Source organism: Salmo salar, chromosome 15 (genome assembly GCF_965601325.2).
Source record: "Salmo salar chromosome 15, fSalSal1, whole genome shotgun sequence".
Lineage (NCBI taxonomy): Eukaryota > Metazoa > Chordata > Actinopteri > Salmoniformes > Salmonidae > Salmo > Salmo salar.
Window position 1 is genome coordinate 105,652,324 of NC_138305.1, and position 24,912 is coordinate 105,677,235.

The window sequence follows — 24,912 nt, forward strand, 5'->3', positions numbered from 1 at the left end:
AAGTAATCCTTCTAACCCCCCCCCCTTAAAAGATTTAGATGCACTATTGTAAAGTGGTTGTTCCACTGGATATTATAAGGTGAATGCACCAATTTGTAAGTCGCTCTGGATAAGAGCGTCTGCTAAATGACTTAAATGTAAATGTAAATAAATTATAGATAAAATGTATCGGTGCTCATCGGCCATTGGACATAAACATTACACAAGTTGGAAATCGTAAATTCAACAATGAGTGGTTTGGAAGGAATCAGTGACAGTGGCTAACTGCACGTTTTGAACGGTCATCCAACTCGGAATTGTAAATCTTTTTTTTGATGACAAAATTTGCCAACGAAGGACCGCCGCGCACAACAAGGTGAGTCCAAAAATATCTTATAGGCTGCTGCATAAATGATATAATATGCCATGGAGATATGGTCAGCCATATCAGCTAGGTTTTTTAAAAAGGCAGTAAATGAGGCTGAATGAACTGTTTAGCTGCCAGACAAGGCTCCGCTGATAGCCAGGTATAGTGGTGGGAAGGATTCACTCCATGGTGCTGGAAAGAAAGCTCTGCTGTTGGGACAGCTTTATGTAGGCCCTAACAGGGCACCGTTTGTCACCGTTATAGTGCAATTCATGTATTGTTAAGTGTTGTTGTGTAGTGGCTTTGCTGGCATGCATCTAAAACATTTTTCTTTGTTGAGTTTGCCCCACCAAGATTTACATGCTAAAATCGCCAATGAGTGTACGGCACCTACACACATATAGAAACAGACATAGAATACAGTGTATGGCATCTACACACATATAGACACAGACATAGAATACAGTGTATACACATATAGACACACATATAGACATAGACACTCACACGTTTGTTTTACTACCATTGTGGGGACCAAACAATTGATTCCCATTAAAAATCCTATTTTCCCTAACCCTAATTCTAACCCTAACTCTAATTGTAACCCTAAACCTAACCAAGTTATGCGTAAATCATAGTCCACAGATGCTAGAGCGCGAAAGTCCGGAGTCCCATTGTGACATAGCGACAGGGTTCTGAGACCATGATCCAAGGGGACGCACAGCCCGAAACCGCAATTCCCCACAATCTGGTAAACCTCCTCTATTCATTTGAATGTGTTGACAGTTAGAGAAATTGCTTGAGCTACGCTGAGAATTCGAAAAGTATGAAAGGTCCAATATTCTACAACACTCCTGTGCGTACACGTTTTGGACTCATTTTTCCTTGTGGGGACCTGCGAAATCTCCCCAGTTGTCAGAATTTTTCTTGTTTTACTATTCGTGGGAAGACGGATGGACTTCTGGTCCCCACAAGAATAGTAAAACCAAACACAAACACACACACACACACACTAATAAATGCAAGCGACAGATACTATTGTCTATAATTCTTTATTAATGTTTTTTTTTTATTTTTTATTGATAACATTCAAATGGTTGATACGCCCACAATAACTGACATCACTTCTCTAGTTTATGACACTGACACAGGAACATGGGAACAAACACAGAGTCACAATTTCAGCCCAACTACAGAGTTAACTTCCAAAAGATAACAGGAGACCCAGAGAACACATAGCCCAGGGTTGTCCTGATTTACAAAACAATCGTAGCAAAGGAACAACCACCTCTACAAAAGTAACACAAATCCTTACTATCTATCATTGTGGAAGTGCTTGTAATTTTGGAAGTTTGTAATTTCCAAAAGGATATTAATCATCTGACTGCCTAGAAAAGCGCCGGTAAAAATAGCTCATCTCTGTAAAAATGGTCTAGCAGGACAACCCTTGGCTGTGGATTTTGTCACTAACTCTATGTACTTTTTTTTGTTGAACTTTTCTTTAATACAACAACAATAACACTGTTCTTTAATACAAATATGTACAGAGGCTTCAACTTGTTTAAAAAATAATGCCCTACACACTAATGCATTATCTATAATAAAGTTTATTTTCATTTGATTTTTCCTTCACAGAAACTGTCCATGCAGTTTGGTACCTGAATCATCGTAATTAGGTCACAGTTTCTTTACCATTATAACATATTGATGTTTTGTGTCTCTGTAACAGCATGAATGTGTCACCACGGCAACAGTTGTAGTATCTTCTCCTGCCTGCCTGTCAAAGACATATTTAATCAGCTTTTTTAGAATAGCCCCCCAACCCTCTGAAAAAGGTGTCTTCACCCCTGCCAACCTCTTGAGCAGGATTTGAACCAGCTTCTTCAAATGTAAACATACCTTTGCTTGCAATGAGTGGAGCGAGAAAGGCACACATGATAAAAGCACACAGCTATAAGCTACAGTATCTATAGAGGGAGTTTGGTTTTGGTTTGATTAGCTCAATGACACATTCTACCATTCTACTAGACATGCCTTTATGCCTTTCATGTGATCTACTTCCATTTTTTTCTTACATTTTTGAGTTTCTGAATTGGATGAGAATGTTTTGAAGTATAGGCACCTAATGATTGGGTTCCTCCCTTGTCTTTCCCTGAAGAGAACAGAATCAGGGGACCATTCTCAGGGGCCTCCAGATGTGTACAGCACCTAGCTCGGAATAGGGAACTTTGGGATATCTTTCCTCGTGTTCACAGGGTACTCGACTGTGGCCCTGCCTGTCCTCCCTTTAACTGGTGGAGGAGACCAGGAAAGAGAAGACACGGGATCTCTGTGTATCCTGGCCTATCACAGACTGACATATTAGGTCTTTTTTCTTTATATGTACCATTATTCAGGGAGATTCACAGGTATGTGATCATTGTTTATCAGAGCAAACAGACACACTGTGCTTTCATATGCAACACTGTACTTTTACAACCACTACATGAGACCACATCATTCACAACTATCAACTGAAATGGATAGTTTCACATGCCATGTTACAATCACATGCCATGTTACAATCACATGCCATGGTACAATATGTCATCCATCTTCCTCCATCACGTTTCATCCGCAGACATGAACGTTATCATACATTTAGTCAAATGTAGTTTCACGCAGCATTACCTTGGTTGGAGTAACGTGACCATGTATTTTACCGACCTGTCAAACATCCTAGTCAGTGCCAATGGGACACAGTCCAGCTTCAGTGCTTCTATCCCGTCACAATAGACCATTTAGAAAATACTGAACCATTACAAATACAGAAGACATAAACTCCTTATATGAAGAATATGTCCTTCACTCACTATCAAATGGAAAAGCTGTTGTTGTTAACCCTCTTGATTACATTGAGTTCTGTACCTATCTTTATAAATGTGTTGGACTGTCATTTTGCTATTTAATCTCTGTATCTCAGTGCTGTTCAACTAGTTTAAAAGGGGTCATGCCATATCAAATAAGATACGAGAATAATCACAACCTTAATACTCTCGTAGTGTTGTATGCTCATGCACTAAAGGGAGGACGAAGAATAAGCTACTTTCTTAACTAAATGCATCAAGAACTCCTTCCTGAGTAAAGGTTACACAATACAGAAGGGGAGAAGCCATTAAAAGGTTTTGACAATCTGAGTAATGGACACATATTTATGCAACAAACACCTCTTCCAAACCAAGAGGGAGACCTCTAATGCTGCAAATCAATCTCCACTCCCACACGTTCCTCTCTTTTCACTTGGAGGGCTTTGATCCAATCCCTGCTATCGCCGCAAGCTTTGGCTAATGCCCTAGTATCGTATTATTATGTAGATTTAGTCAGTTCTTTCCAGTAACCTGCGAGCCAAACTCTGTTTCCCGTCTATGAAAACAATAGATGGGTTGGACAAAATGCTTGGTCTGAAAAGTATTACTGGCATGTATAAAAACACGATAGCATCAATTGAATCAACCCCACGGACACTGATGCAAAGGGCATTCTACATATCAGTCTTTAGATGTACATGAAATATAACAAAACAGGTCAAATATGCAGTTCTTTGTTTCTTCTGCTGGGGTTGAATACCGGTACTTTGCTAGTGACCATAACCCAGTGTGTTCTAAAAAGTCCATACTCAAATGCTCGCATTTTCAATGGTTTTTAAAAAAGTGCCCAAGAGAGTTTCATTACACTGGCTAAAAGCTAATTACACCATCCATGCCCACTAGGTTACCTCATCAGATTATCACAGGGTCTCCCACGAGGCTACCTCATCCTATTATCACAGGGTCTCCCACTAGGCTACCTCATCATATTATCACAGGGTCTCCCACTAGGTTACCTCATCATATTATCACAGGGTCTCCCACTAGGCTACCTCATCATATTATCACAGGGTCTCCCACTAGGTTACCTCATCATATTATCACAGGGTCTCCCACTAGGCTACCTCATCATATTATCACAGGGTCTCCCACTAGGTTACCTCATCAGATTATCACAGGGTCTCCCACTAGGCTACCTCATCATATTATCACAGGGTCTCCCACTAGGTTACCTCATCAGATTATCACAGGGTCTCCCACTAGGCTACCTCATCATATTATCACAGGGTCTCCCACTAGGTTACCTCATCATATTATCACAGGGTCTCCCACTAGGCTACCTCATCATATTATCACAGGGTCTCCCACTAGGTTACCTCATCATATTATCACAGGGTCTCCCACTAGGCTACCTCATCATATTATCACAGGGTCTCCCACTAGGCTACCTCATCATATTATCACAGGGTCTCCCACTAGGCTACCTCATTATATTATCACAGGGTCTCCCACTAGGCTACCTCATCATATTATCACAGGGTCTCCCACTAGGCTACCTCATTATATTATCACAGGGTCTCCCACTAGGCTACCTCATCATATTATCACAGGGTCTCCCACTAGGCTACCTCATCATATTATCACAGGGTCTCCCACTAGGCTACCTCATCAGATTATCACAGGGTCTCCCACTAGGTTACCTCATCAGATTATCACAGGGTCTCCCACTAGGCTACCTCATCAGATTATCACAGGGTCTCCCACTAGGTTACCTCATCATATTATCACAGGGTCTCCCACTAGGCTACCTCATCAGATTATCACAGGGTCTCCCACTAGGCTACCTCATTATATTATCACAGGGTCTCCCACTAGGCTACCTCATCAGATTATCACAGGGTCTCCCACTAGCTGCAACAGATCACTCAGAGCAAGTACTACACTTTCCCTATTGGCTTTTTAACATTGTGATCCGTGTTTAAAAACTCCTCTCAGTGGGCTGACATGATCATAACCTTATCATAACGACACAGTACTGCACAATATAGAGCCAATGTGACTACTATGAAGAGTCCTCTATACATGAACTCACTCACATGACACTTGAACAAAGAGCCAACCATTTAGTTAAAACGACAGTCATTTCAGATTCATTACAACAGACATTAGCATTTACAACATGTCGACTTTGGGTCCTTGAAAAAGCACTATATAAGTCCCATGTATTATTATTATTATTATTATTATCATCATGTCTGGATCAAGGATAGAGAAGAAAAGGAAACCTAAAAAACAATGACAGTTTTGTTGAGTATCTTTAACACCACAGTCATAACCACCTCCAGTCGTCACAACTCTCAGACAACTACTGTTCCTTTGATAAGTTAATACAAGAGAAAAATAGTCAACAATTACACTGGAAAAATATATGTATGTTTCTATTCATATATATATAGCATTTTAAACTCTATTTATACAGAATGTATATATAGTGTACTTATGGCCATCTTGGCAAAGAAACAAAGGCATCTGAAACAATCCCAACTCTCGGTCTGATGCCCTGGTCGTGTCATGTGACCAGACATCGTACATGGCAGAATGCAAAGAATCAGGAAAGAAACTGAGTGGTAGTGGCACTTTGTGCGTCAACAAATGTCATCTACAATAAGGCTACAAGGGCGTAGAAGTGTATGTGATATAAATTGTCAAAGAAGTCATCCTCCTTGATGGTTTAGTTTTTCCTTGAAGATGTGTTTTGGACCAAGACATCCAGTTTAGATGGAACACTTCTGGAACAGAGCTCTATGGAGCTTCTGCTCAACACATTGAGAGAAAATAATGAAAAGAGAAAAATAATTTATCAAAAGGCATTAAAACATCTACAGTACATTAAAGATGTTTTGGGTAAGCCAGTGTTGGCCGCTACAAAGCGCTTGGAGAGGTAACATTTGATCCTTATATCTGTCTATTTTCTTGGTCTTCATTTTTCCTGACAAAAAGCAAATAAATCATCGATGACACAAAGCCACTCTGACACCAACAGAACAGTGATTGCTTTCGTTGGTTATTTTGCTTTTACAACTGCTGGTATATCTAGGAAAGCCTAAGTAATCAAACAATATTCTATTTATTCTTTCTGAGAATGGTTTTTAATTTTATTTAAATATTAGCAATGGACTTTAAGACTACTGATACCCATCACAACACACACATAAATAGCAAAATAAATATACAATCATATCAATATTTAATATTAAATAAATAATAAATACATACTTTCTTTTTAAGCCGTGGGTATCTGAAGATACTTTACAGATAAAGGAAATAACATAAATGAAGGAGAAAACTTTTATAAAATTATCAAAACTTTGTCAGTTATAAAATATTTGCAATTAAAAATGTTTACAAATTATTTAAAATAAAATAAGATATATAAAATAATCAAGTGTGGACAGTTGTCTATATAGCTTTTTAAATATTGATGTAGAAGACTCCCTATTTTAAATCTTTATGGCCATGATAGACCAGCAGGGTTGCATTTTTTGATTTACTAAATATAAAGTTTAAAAAAATTAATAAATAGACCAAATCAAATAAATACACATACAATTACAATACATCACAATTTGCGCATTCACAAATTTAAATAATTTATATAACAATAAATATTGTACCACAAACTAACAGGAATAGACAAGTGTGCACTCTATTACCATCATCATTCAGTTCAAAGAAAGAAGGCTGCATCTGTTGCTCTCAGATCTTCCATCAGAAATATAGAGAAGGTTGTTGATTTTCAGTAGAGGAAAAAGAAACCAGTGATTTGTGACTTAATCTTCGCTGTTTTCCTCTGAATTGAGACAAGACATGGAGTCATGTTGACATCTTGCTGCAGTAACAACACTAAGCACATTAACCATTGCTCAAGAAGACCCCAGAGTTCAGGGATTCTCCATTCACTTCTACTCGATAGGAGTGCTGCAGTGCTCAGTATCACACACTACCCACTCATACACAAGCACTCTCACCTTATCCTGCCCCAGAACAACATTTCTGAAGCCTTTGTGTCTTTTCTGGGACACAATGTGGACAGTTTTCCAGTGGGTTTTCTTCACCTCATACCATCTGACATCATACCACTACTTCCATCCTTCGTTCTTTCTTTCTTTCTTTCTTCTCCAAATTGTTGCTGAACTAAAGCTTGAATTACAGTATGAATTGGGACAGTCAAAAAGATGCCTCCAAAACACAGATGCCTCCAAAACACAGATGCCTCCAAAACACAGATGCCTCCAAAACAGGACATACATGAAAACGATGAAGGTAACATAAAACAAAGAAACAAAACCCCAGATATATATTTTGTTCATCAATTCAAACCAAAGGAATTGGTTCCATTCCACTTCCTCCTTCCAATCCCAGCAGCAGCATGTTTGGATTTTGGTCCTAGTTACGTTTTCTTCTTTACAGAATGCTCCCTGGGATTAATTTAAGTTGCCATTTATAAAACCTGAATGCCCTTTTTGTATTCGTATTCTCTTTAAATATACTCTAGTCTCTTGACGCCATCTCTCTCCTTTTACATGTTTTCACTCTTCTTCCTCGTGGAGGTTTTCACACCTTGATGCTCTTCACAGCCTTGTTGATGCTCTCCAGAAGCGCCTTGTTCTCCGGGTTCTGGAAGCGTTCCTTATTGGTGTACATGTCAGTCAGGGTGCTCACGTATCTGTCGAAATTCTGCTCAGTGATTGGCTCCTGCTGTGATGCGAAAAACAAGGAATTTTGTTTGTGTTAGTGTGTCTGTGTGTTTGTGTGTCTGTGTGTTTGTGTGTCTGTGTGTTTGTGTTAGTGTGTTTGTGTTAGCGTGTTAGTTTCTGTTCAGTGTGTGTATTAATATGTGTCTGCATGTTCGAGACTCGGCCACAGCTTTATCAGTACTGTATGTAACTGTATATAAATTGTATATAACTCACCATGTGTGGGATGCGTATGTTGGCCAGGCTGCGGATCAGGGCGTGGCTGAGGCCAGATAACTCCATGAAGAGCGTCTCGTTCTGCTCCTCAATCAGCTTGTTCTCCACCTCAATGTTCTTCAGGTTCTTCTCCATGGATAAGATCTGCACCACAGCACAACAGTTATTTACACATACAGTATATAGATTTACTTGAGCTCAGGCATTTTACAATAAATAACAATGTAGGGGGTATGAGGTTTTAAAACATGAGCATGTACACACACACACGTGCACGCACACGCACACACACACACACACACACACACACACACACACACACACACACACACACACACACACACACACACACACACACACACACACACACACACACACACACACACACACACACACAAACACCTGTGTCTGCAGGTTCACCATGTCTGTCTCCATCTCGTTGTTGGTCTCATTGAGCTCATTGATCTCCTTGTTGAGTTGCTTGATGTCCTCGTCATTATTCAGAACTACAGGATGGAAGGGAAGAGATAATTGAGATGCATAAGGTTATAAGAGGGGAGATGAGAAATGGGCCATCCTAGCTTGATAAACTGTACCCAGCTAGCACATAATGTAGTGAGAACCATATGTTTCTTAAAGCTTGGTGAGAGCGTGGTTGTCCTGTGGTTATTTTACGTACAACCTTCCCACAATGTTCTGGGAATGGTGCAGGATAGTCGCATGGTGTTGGAACGTTCTCAGCACGTATAAGGAACTTGACGAAACATTTATATTTTCTTAATATTTCATTACTTGAACAGAACGTTTCCTAAAAGTTCAAACATGTTGTTGACATTTAATTAACATGTTGGTAATGTTTTAGGAACGAACGTTCTCCAACTGGTTTGACATTGGGAATGTTCTCAAATAGTTAAGAGAACGTTAAGAAACAACGTTCTCCTTTGAGAATTTGAGTATTTCAGCGTACCGTTTCCTCCAGGTTTCCTCGTGGTTCTATTTAAAGTACAGTTCTCAAATTGTTCCAAGAACCATAAGAAAACTTTCCATAAAAACCACAAGAAAACTTTAGTAACATTCAGAGAAAGTTCTAAGAATGTTATTTAAAAACATATACATTCCTGTCGCAGAATCAACAAAACTCTCTCTTGTTAAGTGTGTTCAGGTGTGTTGGCCGCGCCCACTAATTGATCTTAATGAGTGCTTGTTTCCTTTAAAACGGGGTCTGTTTGAATAGACTATAATGAACAGCTTTGTATGCATAAAAAACATGGCATGCCAGCTCCCTCCTGGTGGCGCAGTGGACTAATTCCATGGATAGAGAACAGAAGATTATAGGTCTGAATCTCACTGATGCCATGCCACAATAAAATAATTATGTTTGCATGATTAATGTCAAAGGAAAATCATTTCCATGTGTCCTATCCAATGATGTATATATATATATATATATATACTCTAGATGACTAATAGGGGGTGCTGTGTTGAAGCCACCACACCTCTATCTTGGCACTCCTCCACCGTTGTAAAACATATTTTGGAAGCTAAAGAAATGCATTATCCTCTCTCTTGTTAAGTGTGTTCAGGTGTGTTGGCCGTGTGTAGGCTAATGCGATTATCATGAGGTTGTATTAACAAGAACATTTCCCACTACAACAACAAAAATACTTAAATACATGTCATTTTGACATTTAATTGAAATAATGTAGAATTCCATTCATTCCTTTGAAGGACTGCTCCTACTGGGGAGTACCAATATGGCCGACCAGTGGCTTCAAAGCCTCTCAATGGCCAATACCTACAGTAGCATCAGCAATCCAGAGTTTATATACATCACTGGTTCTATCTGTGCCTGGAGTTTTAAAAAAAGTTAGCCCCAAAATAAGCAAGCAGTGTTATTAAAAGTCTTAATGAAACATTCAGTGAATGTTTTAAGGAAGTTATTCAAAAACCTCTAAATGACCTATAATTGATAAAACCTCCCAGAAAAACTTTTAAGGAACCAGAGTAAAACGTTCTCAGAACCTCTCTGCTACCAAAGATAAGCGTTCCCAGAACATAGAGGTTCACATAGAGGTTCACTTCTTTTCTCAGAACAAAAAAAAATGTTCAGTTTAATGTATGACTTCGTTCCCACAACCAATGTAAAACCAAAAGCATACGTTACCACAACTTCCAAGGAACCAAATGTGCTAGCTGGGTATTGGCTAGACATTGACTGTCACATAAAGGTATTCCCTATTCAGTTGTGCTTTTACCGTCGCTGGCCCTGAACTTGGTGCTCAGGTATTCATCTCCAGGGATCTTGGTTTTCTTTCTGGCAAAGGAGGCTCTGGGACAGCCAGAGAGACTACAAACAGGAGGAATAAAGATGGTCAATTTAATCAAGTTGAGTATTTATAACCATGAATGAACCACAAAATTATACATTTAGATTTGTAACTCAATCAGTGGTAATCATTTGTCTGTCAGCTGTCCTGTGTTCTGTGTTGTGATTGGTCCGTACCTGCGGTGTGTGAGGAAGGTGCCCTGTGTTCTGTGTTTTGATTTGTCCATACCTGCGGTGTGTGAGGAAGCTGGCCTGTGTTCTGTGTTGTGATTGGTCCTTACCTGCGATGTGTGAGAAAGCTGCCCTGTGTTCTGTGTTGTGACTGGTCCGTACCTGCGGTGTGTGAGGAAGCTGCCGTTGGCGTGTCCTGATCCATCACAGCCGGGGGTGGGGCAGTTGGGGGCCTCTGTCTTGAAGGCCTTCCAGGAGAAAGGGTTACCGTTGAGCATCCCCTCCTTCTGCCTGCGGGCAGCTAGCGGGCACCCATAGGCACTGCGATGAGTGGCGTACTTCCCACTGATGTGACCCAGGCTGTCACAGCCAGGCACGGGGCATCTGTAGGGAAGAGAGGGAGGGGAAGAGAGGGAGGGGAAGAGAGGGAAGGGAAGAGAGGGAAGGGAAGAGAGGGAGGGGAAGAGAGGGAAGGGAAGAGAGGGAGGGGAAGAGAGGGAGGGGAAGAGAGGGAAGGGAAGAGAGGGAGGGGAAGAGAGGGAGGGGAAGAGAGGGAAAAGAAGAGAGGGAAGGGAAGAGAGGGAGGGGAAGAGAGGGAAGGGAAGAGAGGGAAGGGAAGAGAGGGGGGGAAGAGAGGGAGGGGAAGAGAGGGAAGGGAAGAGAGGGAAGGGAAGAGAGGGGGGGAAGAGAGGGAAGGGAAGAGAGGGAAGGGAAGAGAGGGGGGGAAGAGAGGGAGGGGAAGAGAGGGAAGGGAAGAGAGGGAGGGGAAGAGAGGGAGGGGAAGAGAGGGAAAAGAAGAGAGGGAAGGGAAGAGAGGGAGGGGAAGAGAGGGAGGGGAAGAGAGGGAGGGGAAGAGAGGGAGGGGAAGAGAGGGAAGGGAAGAGAGGGAAGGGAAGAGAGGGGGGGAAGAGAGGGAAGGGAAGAGAGGGAAGGGAAGAGAGGGGGGGAAGAGAGGGAGGGGAAGAGAGGGAAGGGAAGAGAGGGAGGGGAAGAGAGGGAGGGGAAGAGAGGGAAAAGAAGAGAGGGAGGGGAAGAGAGGGAGGGGAAGAGAGGGAGGGGAAGAGAGGGAAGGGAAGAGAGGGAAGGGAAGAGAGGGGGGGAAGAGAGGGAAGGGAAGAGAGGGAAGGGAAGAGAGGGGGGGAAGAGAGGGAGGGGAAGAGAGGGAGGGGAAGAGAGGGAAAAGAAGAGAGGGAAGGGAAGAGAGGGAGGGGAAGAGAGGGAAGGGAAGAGAGGGAAGGGAAGAGAGGGGGGGAAGAGAGGGAGGGGAAGAGAGGGAAGGGAAGAGAGGGAAGGGAAGAGAGGGGGGGAAGAGAGGGAAGGGAAGAGAGGGAAGGGAAGAGAGGGGGGGAAGAGAGGGAGGGGAAGAGAGGGAAGGGAAGAGAGGGAGGGGAAGAGAGGGAGGGGAAGAGAGGGAAAAGAAGAGAGGGAAGGGAAGAGAGGGAGGGGAAGAGAGGGAGGGGAAGAGAGGGAGGGGAAGAGAGGGAGGGGAAGAGAGGGAAGGGAAGAGAGGGAAGGGAAGAGAGGGGGGGAAGAGAGGGAAGGGAAGAGAGGGAAGGGAAGAGAGGGGGGGAAGAGAGGGAGGGGAAGAGAGGGAAGGGAAGAGAGGGAGGGGAAGAGAGGGAGGGGAAGAGAGGGAAGGGAAGAGAGGGAGGGGAAGAGAGGGAAGGGAAGAGAGGGAAGGGAAGAGAGGGGGGGAAGAGAGGGAGGGGAAGAGAGGGAGGGGAAGAGAGGGAGGGGAAGAGAGGGAAGAGAAGAGAGGGAGGGGAAGAGAGGGAGGTGTAACGTTAGTATATCTATAGATATGAGACTCATAGAGAGAGATGGGATGGAAAGCACAAGGTGAACGGTACATATAGTTATAACATAATGTCAAATATTTAGTACATATATGTAAGACTGCCATTACAGTATCTAGTACTATTTCACTATGGGTCCAAAAACATGGCCGATTAAAAAAGAAAGTGTTACTTTTCCGCCGTAGGTTTGACATTATAGGTACCCTACTATAGGTAGAACAACTTGTTGCATGGCATCATGTTGTGGTTTCATAACCAAGCAAGCACATTCAACAAACACAGACGCCAAGGTCTTTTATTGGCTGTCGTCAACAAACAGTTAGAGTTGACGACAATTTCTGAGAAATGCGAGATGTAATCATTTTTTTGATGGTGGCGGGGACATGTGATCTACACTGCAATACACTACAATGAACTACAGTACTATGAGTTAGCACAGGCAGCGCAGTGCGTCTCAGGCAGGTGTGATGTCATCTCTAGGAGACAGACTGGGGACAGGTCATCCTGCCTCTGCACGGAGGTCAGGGTGACTGCCTTAACTTTTTGAAAGTGACTTTTACCGTATATCTTAATTGGAAGAAAAAAGGGCCGTGTCTTTCTTTAGTGGTACGAACTTTAAGAGCTCGGAGTCCTCCTTGTCGTCCTTGGTGGGAGTTGTTTTTAATCCACCTTTCTTGGCACGCGGGCACCCAGACAAACTGAAAACAGAAAGTATGAAGCCGATAAAAAAAGGGTGGAAAAACACCTTGAACAATCGTCTTTTATGGTGGTGACGTTTTTGTTTGACAAAGGGATGGAACATTATATGGAAGCATCTTAATGTTTTGATTCGAATGCCGAAAGAAAGTGCAAAAAAAATAAAAGAAACCAAACAGCTATTTGAAATCCAACAAAGTAGTAAACAAAAAAAACAAACATAAGCATATACATTTAAAAAAAATTATAATAATAATTTTCACAATTGTGTGTATGAGTCCTGCCTGAAACTACAGTGATCTCTTTCTAAGCTTCTCTGGCCTTGTGTCTGTGTGTGTGTGTGTGAGAGAGAGAGAGAGAGAGAGAGAGAGAGAGAGAGAGAGAGAGGGAGAGAGAGAGAGAGAAGGTCGTTTTGCGACTGTTTCTCATATGAGATGGAAGGTAGGTAGGGATGGTGGACGTAGGTTGGTAGTTCACTGATGAGCTCTGTACCTTCTGTGGGAGGCGTAGTTTCCAGTGTTATGTCCTGAACCATCACATCCTGGAGTGGGGCATCTGGGAAATCAAGGGAACAGGTTAAATGTCAGCACACCAACAAATAGAACCGCTACATTTGCACCATAACAACCGATGTGTGTGAGGGTGTAGGAGTAGTGTTTTTTATGTGGAGATGGGGGCAGGAGAATTACAAGGGCAGATGCAGCAACAGTAGCGTTAGCAGTCCCAGTAAAAACAGCAGAAATAGAAGGAAATAGAATTTAGCATTGAGCCAATGAATTGAATAAGGGGAAAGCCCAGTTGGAAACGGACATACTTGAGCTCAGCAGAGTGGGCCGCCATGAGGGAACGAAGACTCTTATCAGCAAGAGGACAGCCAGACAGACTGAAGGGAGAGAGAGGAGAGAGAAAGAGAGGGAGAAGAGAAAGAGAAGAGAAAGCGTGAGGGAGGTAAAATCAAAGATAGAACATAATTCAAGGTCATTGGAAAAGTATTTTGAAAATAGAAAACAGCCATGAAGGAAAATGTTCTATTATTGATGCAATCTTCATCTAAATCAGTAGGTAGCCACCGTGCTTCCTGTATACAGTGTGACTACATCATTCGGGACCTGTGCTATATAGAGGAGCATACCATACCTGCGATGGGATGCATAGTTTCCAGTGATGTGGCCACTGCCGTCACAGCCAGGAGTGGGGCACCTGGAGACAGAAATAGAGAGGATAGGAAAGGAAAGGAGGTAGGAGAGGATAGGAGGAGAGGAAAGGAGAGAGGAGAGAAGAGAGGAACAGAGAAGAGAGGGGAGGAGAGTAGAGGGGAGGAGAGGAACATAGAGGAGAGGGAGGGAGTAGAGGAGAGGAGAGGGGAGGAGGAGAGAGGAGGAGAGAGGAGAGGAAAGGAGAGGAGAGGGGAGGAGGGGAACAGAGAGGAGAGGAGAGAGAAGGAGAGAGGAGAGGAATGGAGAGGAGAGGGGAGGAGGGGAACAGAGAGGAGAGGAGAGAGAAGGAGAGAGGAGAGGAATGGTGAATGACAGTATCTCAGGGGAAAGGGAGAGAGAAACGTGGTGGACTAAAAGGATTCTTTGTGCAGCCGCTCCTCCAAGGGGAATAGACAAACTCTTAGAAAAAAGGGTTCCAAAAGGGTTCTGCAGCTGTCCCCATAGGAAAACCATTTTTGGTTCCAAGTAGAACCTTCCGTGGAAAGGGTTCTACATGGAAGCCAAAAGGGTTCTACCTGGAACCAAAATAGGTTCTTCAAAGGGTTCCCCTATGGGGACAGAAGAAGAACCCTTTCTGGTGCTAGATAACACCTTTATTTCTAGGACTGTAGATCATTGACTTACAGGAGCAGATCTTTCTTGCAGTCCTTGGGTTGTTGGAACTGGACCTTGAAGTTTGGGGTGGTGACCTCTCCAGGGTACTTCCTCTCCTGGGGGTAGTCCTGCATCAGGTCCATGTCCTCAGGGTCGGACGAGGCAAACGACCGCACTGTGTGGTGCTCCAGCTGTGCAATCAAATGGAAATAAGAAGATTAGAGGACACATCCGATCCTTTAGTACACACGAGCCTCCATGATCTTAACGAGGAGAAGAGGAAAGGAAGGATGACGAAGATAGTAGAGAACAGACCTCCTCTACATCCTCCTCTCGCTGGCGGTTGGGTTTGGTGTAGTCCAGAGGCTCCTCCCAGTGTTCCTGTTTGTAGGCGTGGCCTGTGTGGGGCGAGGTCATGCCACTGCTGCCCCCGTGGTGCAGGGAGGAAGAGGAGGAAGGGTCTGGGGAGCACAACCCAGGGCTGGAACCCTCTCGTTTGACGGGCTTCTTCATGCTCAGGTCCAGAGTGCCATTTTCATCCACCCCGATGTCCTGCAGAGGGAAAAGATAGTGGTGATGACAATCACAATCACATAACATTGACACACCACAGTCTATCACATACAAGTCTATCCCCAGTGATCTTGATGCACCACCTGTCTCTGTTAGACACGTCTGTAATCTCCAATGTACAATGGACATAACATTGCCAACAGTGCTGTTCAAGCACCATTTATTTTGGCAGATCGTCTAAAGGGGGGGACCAGGGAAACAGGCCTTCTCTTTAGTGTTAATATGAAATGGGTTGTAGAGGAGCCAGAGAAATCAAAGTGGGGAGCCGTGGCACGGAGGCTGTGGGGAGAGAGAGAGAAACGGGCCCTGGTCCCAGAACGGTCCCTGGCTGATTAGCACTGTGCTACTGAACTGCTATGGCCATTCATCTTCTCCTTTTATCCCCCCAACACCATGTCAGGAAATCGAAAAATGATGAAGCAGTCACTCTCCCTGCCAAGGCAAAAAGCTTTTAAAAAGTCACAATATGGGGGAGAGTGCTGCTACAATTACACCTCCTGTGCACAGATAGACAGAGAGGGAGGAAAAGAGGAGGGAGGGAGGAACAGAGAGAGAGAGAGACAGAGAGACAGAGAGAGAGAGAGAGAGAGAGAGAGAGAGAGAGAGAGAGAGAGAGAGAGAGAGAGAGACGAGAGAGAGAGAGAGAGAGAGAGAGAGAGAGAGAGAGAGAGAGAGAGAGCGATCCGTCCGGAAGATAATGGAAAAAGACTACCTGGTGCAGCATAATACATGGAACTGGCAGCTGGCCGGATTCAACAACAGCATGAAAAAGATGGAGGGATAGAAAACAAGAGAAGAGAGCGATGATGCAACCACACCTCAACATTATCCTCTTGCTTTGAACTAATGCCACCTACTGTTACATTAATGTATTGGCTTGGCAGTGGGTGATCGTTAGGCTTTAGGTGTCTCGGACAGCGGTTTTCAACCTGTGGTCAGCGGGGTTACTGCATGTGGTCCACTAAAATATAAATTTTTTAGAATAGATTTTTAGAATTTTTTTCTTAAAGAAGTAATAACAGTTGGGAGTATTAATCATATTATAAGCAAATTTACATTACTTTCACAACGCAAATAGTTCATTTTAATAATGATATGCCTTTAATCTGTTACATTCACTGTTAAAATTTACTCCAAGATATTTTAGGTATTTTATGTAAAAAAATTCTGCTCCTCACATCTCCCCTGTGGAAACCTGCAGTAAATTCATGAGTGATCTTGACGAAGAGCAGGGCCCATGTTAAAGAAAGTTAAAGAAAGGTTCAATTAAAAAAAAAATATATATAAAAGGTGTCATAAAGATGATAGGAGGTCTACAGTACTGTGCCTTGACCTAGTGAAGGTTGTTATAGAGGTGAGGTTGCTATAGTGATAGGAGGTCTACAGTACAGTGCCTTGCTGAGCTAGTGAAGGTTGTTATAGAGGTGAGGTTGCTATAGTGATAGGAGGTCTACAGTACAGTGCCTTGCTGACCTAGTGAAGGTTGTTATAGACGTGAGGTTGCTATAGTGATAGGAGGTCTACAGTACAGTGCCTTGCTGAGCTAGTGAAGGTTGTTATAGAGGTGAGGTTGCTATAGTGATAGGAGGTCTACAGTACAGTGCCTTGCTGACCTAGTGAAGGTTGTTATAGACGTGAGGTTGCTATAGTGATAGGAGGTCTACAGTACAGTGCCTTGACCTAGTGAAGGTTGTTATAGAGGTGAGGTTGCTATAGTGATAGAAGAACTACAGTACAGTGCCTTGCTGACCTAGTGAAGGTTGTTATAGAGGTGAGGTTGCTATAGTGATAGGAGGTCTACAGTACAGTGCCTTGCTGACCTAGTGAAGGTTGTTATAGAGGTGAGGTTGCTATAGTGATAGGAGAACTACAGTACAGTGCCTTGCTGACCTAGTGAAGGTTGTTATAGAGGTGAGGTTGCTATAGTGATAGGAGGTCTACAGTACTGTGCCATGCTGACCTAGTGAAGGTTGTTATAGAGGTGAGGTTGCTATAGTGATAGGAGGTCTACAGTACAGTGCCTTGACCTAGTGAAGGTTGTTATAGAGGTGAGGTTGCTATAGTGATAGGAGGTCTACAATACAGTGCCTTGACCTAGTGAAGGTTGTTATAGAGGTGAGGTTGCTATAGTGATAGGAGGTCTACAGTACAGTGCCTTGACCTAGTGAAGGTTGTTATAGAGGTGAGGTTGCTATAGTGATAGAAGAACTACAGTACAGTGCCTTGCTGACCTAGTGAAGGTTGTTATAGAGGTGAGGTTGCTATAGTGATAGGAGGTCTACAGTACAGTGCATTGCTGACCTAGTGAAGGTTGTTATAGAGGTGAGGTTGCTATAGTGATAGGAGGTCTACAGTACTGTGCCATGCTGATCTAGTGAAGGTTGTTATAGAGGTGAGGTTGCTATAGTGATAGGAGGTCTACAGTACAGTGCATTGCTGACCTAGTGAAGGTTGTTATAGAGGTGAGGTTGCTATAGTGATAGGAGGTCTACAGTACTGTGCCATGCTGATCTAGTGAAGGTTGTTATAGAGGTGAGGTTGCTATAGTGATAGGAGGTCTACAGTACAGTGCCTTGACCTAGTGAAGGTTGTTATAGAGGTGAGGTTGCTATAGTGATAGGAGGTCTACAGTACAGTGCCTTGCTGAGCTAGTGAAGGTTGTTATAGAGGTGAGGTTGCTATAGTGATAGGAGGTCTACAGTACAGTGCCTTGACCTAGTGAAGGTTGTTATAGAGGTGAGGTTGCTATAGTGATAGGAGATCTACAGTACAGTCCCTTGACCTAGTGAAGGTTGTTATAGAGGTGAGGTTGCTATAGTGATAGGAGATCTACAGTACAGTGCCTTGACCTAGTGAAGGTTGTTATAGAGGTGAGCTTGCTATAGTGATAGGAGGTCTACAGTACAGTGCCTTGACCTAGTGAAGGTTGTTATAGAGGTGAGGTTGCTATAGTGATAGAAGAACTACAGTACAGTGCCTTGCTGACCTAGTGAAGGTTGTTATAGAGGTGAGGTTGCTATAGTGATAGGAGATCTACAGTACAGTGCCTTGACCTAGTGAAGGTTGTTATAGAGGTGAGCTTGCTATAGTGATAGGAGAACTACAGTACAGTGCCTTGCTGACCTAGTGAAGGTTGCTATAGAGGTGAGGTTGCTATAGTGATAGGAGGTCTACAGTACAGTGCCTTGACCTAGTGAAGGTTGTTATAGAGGTGAGGTTGCTATAGTGATAGGAGGTCTACAGTACAGTGCCTTGACCTAGTGAAGGTTGTTATAGAGGTGAGGTTGCTATAGTGATAGGAGGTCTATAGTACAGTGCCTTGCTGAGCTAGTGAAGGTTTTTATAGAGGTGAGGTTGCTATAGTGATAGGAGGTCTACAGTACAGTGCCTTGACCTAGTGAAGGTTGTTATAGAGGTGAGGTTGCTATAGTGATAGAAGAACTACAGTACAGTGCCTTGCTGACCTAGTGAAGGTTGTTATAGAGGTGAGGTTGCTATAATGATAGGAGGTCTACAGTACAGTGCCTTGACCAAGTGAAGGTTGTTATAGAGGTGAGCTTGCTATAGTGATAGGAGAACTACAGTACAGTGCCTTGCTGAGCTAGTGAAGGTTGTTATAGAGGTGAGGTTGCTATAGTGATAGGAGATCTACAGTACAGTGCCTTGACCTAGTGAAGGTTGTTATAGAGGTGAGGTTGCTATAGTGATAGAAGAACTACAGTACAGTGCCTTGCTGAGCTAGTGAAGGTTGTTATAGAGGTGAGGTTGCTATAGTGATAGGAGATCTACAGTACAGTGCCTTGACCTAGTGAAGGTTGTTATAGAGGTGAGGTTGCTATAGTGATAGAAGAACTACAGTACAGTGCCTTGCTGACCTAGTGAAGGTTGTTATAGAGGTGAGGTTGCTATAGTGATAGGAGGTCTACAGTACAGTGCCTTGACCTAGTGAAGGTTGTTATAGAGGTGAGCTTGCTATAGTGATAGGAGGTCTACAGTACAGTGCCTTGACCTAGTGAAGGTTGTTATAGAGGTGAGGTTGCTATAGTGATAGGAGGTCTACAGTACAGTGCCTTGCTGAGCTAGTGAAGGTTTTTATAGAGGTGAGGTTGCTATAGTGATAGGAGGTATAAAGTACAGTGCCTTGACCTAGTGAAGGTTGTTATAGAGGTGAGGTTGCTATAGTGATAGAAGAACTACAGTACAGTGCCTTGCTGACCTAGTGAAGGTTGTTATAGAGGTGAGGTTGCTATAGTGATAGGAGGTCTACAATACAGTGCCTTGCTGACCTAGTGAAGGTTGTTATAGAGGTGAGGTTGCTATAGTGATAGGAGGTCTACAGTACAGTGCCTTGACCTAGTGAAGGTTGTTATAGAGGTGAGGTTGCTATAGTGATAGGAGGTCTACAGTACAGTGCCTTGCTGACCTAGTGAAGGTTGTTATAGAGGTGAGGTTGCCATAGTGATAGGAGGTCTACAGTACAGTGCCTTGCTGACCTAGTGAAGGTTGTTATAGAGGCGAGGTTGCTATAGTGATAGGAGGTCTACAGTACAGTGCCTTGCTGACCTAGTGAAGATTGTTATAGAGGTGAGGTTGCTATAGTGATAGGAGGTCTACAGTACTGTGCCATGCTGACCTAGTGAAGGTTGTTATAGAGGTGAGGTTGCTATAGTGATAGGAGGTCTACAGTACAGTGCCTTGACCTAGTGAAGGTTGTTATAGAGGTGAGGTTGCTATAGTGATAGGAGGTCTACAGTACAGTGCCTTGCTGACCTAGTGAAGGTTGTTATAGAGGTGAGGTTGCTATAGTGATAGAAGAACTACAGTACAGTGCCTTGCTGACCTAGTGAAGGTTGTTATAGAGGTGAGGTTGCTATAGTGATAGGAGGTCTACAGTACAGTGCCTTGACCTAGTGAAGGTTGTTATAGAGGTGAGCTTGCTATAGTGATAGGAGGTCTACAGTACAGTGACTTGACCTAGTGAAGGTTGTTATAGAGGTGAGGTTGCTATAGTGATAGAAGTACTACAGTACAGTGCCTTGCTGAGCTAGTGAAGGTTGTTATAGAGGTGAGGTTGCTATAGTGATAGGAGGTCAACAGTACAGTGCCTTGCTGACCTAGTGAAGGTTGTTATAGAGGTGAGGTTGCTATAGTGATAGAAGAACTACAGTACAGTGCCTTGCTGACCTAGTGAAGGTTGTTATAGAGGTGAGGTTGCTATAGTGATAGGAGGTCTACAGTACAGTGCCTTGACCTAGTGAAGGTTGTTATAGAGGTGAGCTTGCTATAGTGATAGGAGGTCTACAGTACAGTGCCTTGACCTAGTGAAGGTTGTTATAGAGGTGAGGTTGCTATAGTGATAGGAGGTCTACAGTACAGTGCCTTGCTGAGCTAGTGAAGGTTTTTATAGAGGTGAGGTTGCTATAGTGATAGGAGGTATAAAGTACAGTGCCTTGACCTAGTGAAGGTTGTTATAGAGGTGAGGTTGCTATAGTGATAGAAGAACTACAGTACAGTGCCTTGCTGACATAGTGAAGGTTGTTATAGAGGTGAGGTTGCTATAGTGATAGGAGGTCTACAGTACAGTGCCTTGACCAAGTGAAGGTTGTTATAGAGGTGAGGTTGCTATAGTGATAGAAGAACTACAGTACAGTGCCTTGCTGACCTAGTGAAGGTTGTTATAGAGGTGAGGTTGCTATAGTGATAGGAGGTCTACAATACAGTGCCTTGCTGACCTAGTGAAGGTTGTTATAGAGGTGAGGTTGCTATAGTGATAGGAGGTCTACAGTACAGTGCCTTGCTGACCTAGTGAAGGTTGTTATAGAGGTGAGGTTGCTATAGTGATAGAAGAACTACAGTACAGTGCCTTGCTGACCTAGTGAAGGTTGTTATAGAGGTGAGGTTGCTATAGTGATAGGAGGTCTACAGTACAGTGCCTTGACCTAGTGAAGGTTGTTATAGAGGTGAGGTTGCTATAATGATAGGAGGTCTACAGTACTGTGCCATGCTGACCTAGTGAAGGTTATTATAGAGGTGAGGTTGCTATAGTGATAGGAGGTCTACAGTACAGTGCCTTGACCTAGTGAAGGTTGTTATAGAGGTGAGGTTGCTATAGTGATAGGAGGTCTACAGTACAGTGCCTTGCTGAGCTAGTGAAGGTTGTTATAGAGGTGAGGTTGCTATAGTGATAGGAGGTCTACAGTACAGTGCCTTGCTGACCTAGTGAAGGTTGTTATAGAGGTGAGGTTGATATAGTGATAGGAGGTCTACAGTACAGTGCCTTGACCTAGTGAAGGTTGTTATAGAGGTGAGCTTGCTATAGTGATAGGAGGTCTACAGTACAGTGCCTTGACCTAGTGAAGGTTGTTATAGAGGTGAGGTTGCTATAGTGATAGGAGAACTACAGTACAGTGCATTGCTGACCTAGTGAAGGTTGTTATAGAGGTGAGGTTGCTATAGTGATAGGAGGTCTACAGTACAGTGCCTTGCTGACCTAGTGAAGGTTGTTATAGAGGTGAGGTTGCTATAGTGATAGGAGAACTACAGTACAGTGCCTTGCTGAGCTAGTGAAGGTTGTTATAGAGGTGAGGTTGCTATAGGTATAGGAGGTCTACAGTACAGTGCCTTGCTGACCTAGTGAAGGTTGTTATAGAGGTGAGGTTGCTATAGTGATAGGAGGTCTACAGTACAGTGCCTTGCTTACCTAGTGAAGGTTGTTATAGAGGTGAGGTTGCTATAGTGATAGGAGGTCTACAGTACTGTGCCATGCTGACCTAGTGAAGGTTGTTATAGAGGTGAGGTTGCTATAGTGATAGGAGGTCTACAGTACAGTGCCTTGACCTAGTGAAGGTTGTTATAGAGGTGAGGTTGCTATAGTGATAGGAGGTCTACAGTACAGTGCCTTGCTGAGCTAGTGAAGGTTGTTATAGAGGTGAGGTTGCTATAGTGATAGGAGGTCTACAGTACAGTGCCTTGCTGACCTAGTGAAGGTTGTTATAGAGGTGAGGTTGATATAGTGATAGAAGAACTACAGTACAGTGCCTTGCTGACCTAGTGAAGGTTGTTATAGAGGTGAGGTTGCTATAGTGATAGGAGGTCTACAGTACAGTGCCTTGACCTAGTGAAGGTTGTTATAGAGGTGAGCTTGCTATAGTGATAGGAGAACTACAGTACAGTGCATTGCTGACCTAGTGAAGGTTGTTATAGAGGTGAGGTTGCTATAGTGATAGGAGGTCTACAGTACTGTGCCATGCTGATCTAGTGAAGGTTGTTATAGAGGTGAGGTTGCTATAGTGATAGGAGGTCTACAGTACAGTGCCTTGACCTAGTGAAAGTTGTTATAGAGGTGAGGTTGCTATAGTGATAGGAGGTCTACAGTACAGTGCCTTGCTGAGCTAGTGAAGGTTGTTATAGAGGTGAGGTTGCTATAGTGATAGGAGGTCTACAGTACAGTGCCTTGACCTAGTGAAGGTTGTTATAGAGGTGAGGTTGCTATAGTGATAGAAGAACTACAGTACAGTGCCTTGCTGACCTAGTGAAGGTTGTTATAGAGGTGAGGTTGCTATAGTGATAGGAGGTCTACAGTACAGTGCCTTGCTGACCTAGTGAAGGTTGTTATAGAGGTGAGGTTGCTATAGTGATAGGAGGTCTACAGTACAATGCCTTGCTGACCTAGTGAAGGTTATTATAGAGGTGAGGTTGCTATAGTGATAGGAGGTCTACAGTACAGTGCCTTGACCTAGTGAAGGTTGTTATAGAGGTGAGGTTGCTATAGTGATAGAAGAACTACAGTACAGTGCCTTGCTGACCTAGTGAAGGTTGTTATAGAGGTGAGGTTGCTATAGTGATAGGAGGTCTACCTTTCAGTGCCTTGACCTAGTGAAGGTTGTTATAGAGGTGAGGTTGCTATAGTGATAGAAGAACTACAGTACAGTGCCTTGCTGACCTAGTGAAGGTTGTTATAGAGGTGAGGTTGCTATAGTGATAGGAGGTCTACAGTACAGTGCCTTGCTGACCTAGTGAAGGTTGTTATAGAGGTGAGGTTGCTATAGTGATAGGAGAACTACAGTACAGTGCCTTGCTGACCTAGTGAAGGTTGTTATAGAGGTGAGGTTGCTATAGTGATAGAAGAACTACAGTACAGTGCCTTGCTGACCTAGTGAAGGTTGTTATAGAGGTGAGGTTGCTATAGTGATAGGAGATCTACAGTACAGTGCCTTGACCTAGTGAAGGTTGTTATAGAGGTGAGCTTGCTATAGTGATAGGAGGTCTACAGTACAGTGCCTTGACCTAGTGAAGGTTGTTATAGAGGTGAGGTTGCTATAGTGATAGAAGAACTACAGTACAGTGCCTTGCTGACCTAGTGAAGGTTGTTATAGAGGTGAGGTTGCTATAGTGATAGGAGGTCTACAGTACAGTGCCTTGACCTAGTGAAGGTTGTTATAGAGGTGAGCTTGCTATAGTGATAGGAGAACTACAGTACAGTGCATTGCTGACCTAGTGAAGGTTGTTATAGAGGTGAGGTTGCTATAGTGATAGGAGGTCTACAGTACTGTGCCATGCTGATCTAGTGAAGGTTGTTATAGAGGTGAGGTTGCTATAGTGATAGGAGGTCTACAGTACAGTGCCTTGACCTAGTGAAGGTTGTTATAGAGGTGAGGTTGCTATAGGTATAGGAGGTCTACAGTACAGTGCCTTGCTGACCTAGTGAAGATTGTTATAGAGGTGAGGTTGCTATAGTGATAGGAGATCTACAGTACAGTGCCTTGACCTAGTGAAGGTTGTTATAGAGGTGAGGTTGCTATAGTGATAGGAGATCTACAGTACAGTGCCTTGACCTAGTGAAGGTTGTTATAGAGGTGAGCTTGCTATAGTGATAGGAGGTCTACAGTACAGTGCCTTGCTGACCTAGTGAAGGTTGTTATAGAGGTGAGGTTGCTATAGTGATAGGAGAACTACAGTACAGTGCCTTGCTGACCTAGTGAAGGTTGTTATAGAGGTGAGGTTGCTAAAGTGATAGGAGGTCTACAGTACTGTGCCATGCTGACCTAGTGAAGGTTGTTATAGAGGTGAGGTTGCTATAGTGATAGGAGGTCTACAGTACAGTGCCTTGACCTAGTGAAGGTTGTTATAGAGGTGAGGTTGCTATAGTGATAGGAGGTCTACAGTACAGTGCCTTGCTGAGCTAGTGAAGGTTTTTATAGAGGTGAGGTTGCTATAGTGATAGGAGGTCTACAGTACAGTGCCTTGACCTAGTGAAGGTTGTTATAGAGGTGAGGTTGCTATAGTGATAGAAGAACTACAGTACAGTGCCTTGCTGACCTAGTGAAGGTTGTTATAGAGGTGAGGTTGCTATAGTGATAGGAGGTCTACAGTAC

The 24,912-nt window shown here is 43.4% G+C and overlaps 1 protein-coding gene across 2 annotated transcripts in view; it reads right to left on the minus strand.

The window, feature by feature from the left end:
* Positions 1–1,382: 1,382 nt before the first annotated feature.
* LOC106572819 (myelin transcription factor 1) overlaps positions 1,383–24,912 on the minus strand; it is a 46,573-nt gene continuing 23,043 nt past the window's right edge. The window contains exons 7-17 of one of the 2 annotated variants that reach the window (XM_014147323.3): positions 15,281–15,517; positions 14,996–15,156; positions 14,292–14,354; positions 13,969–14,037; positions 13,647–13,709; positions 13,073–13,156; positions 10,825–11,046; positions 10,421–10,512; positions 8,568–8,671; positions 8,166–8,309; positions 1,383–7,950 (exon numbers count right to left, since the gene is read on the minus strand). In XM_014147323.3, the coding sequence (XP_014002798.3) occupies positions 7,807–7,950; positions 8,166–8,309; positions 8,568–8,671; positions 10,421–10,512; positions 10,825–11,046; positions 13,073–13,156; positions 13,647–13,709; positions 13,969–14,037; positions 14,292–14,354; positions 14,996–15,156; positions 15,281–15,517 (1,383 nt within the window). In that variant the 3' untranslated portion in view covers positions 1,383–7,806. The remainder of the gene's footprint in view (positions 7,951–8,165; positions 8,310–8,567; positions 8,672–10,420; positions 10,513–10,824; positions 11,047–13,072; positions 13,157–13,646; positions 13,710–13,968; positions 14,038–14,291; positions 14,355–14,995; positions 15,157–15,280; positions 15,518–24,912) is intronic. The other variant, XM_082962241.1, reaches the window with a different exon arrangement.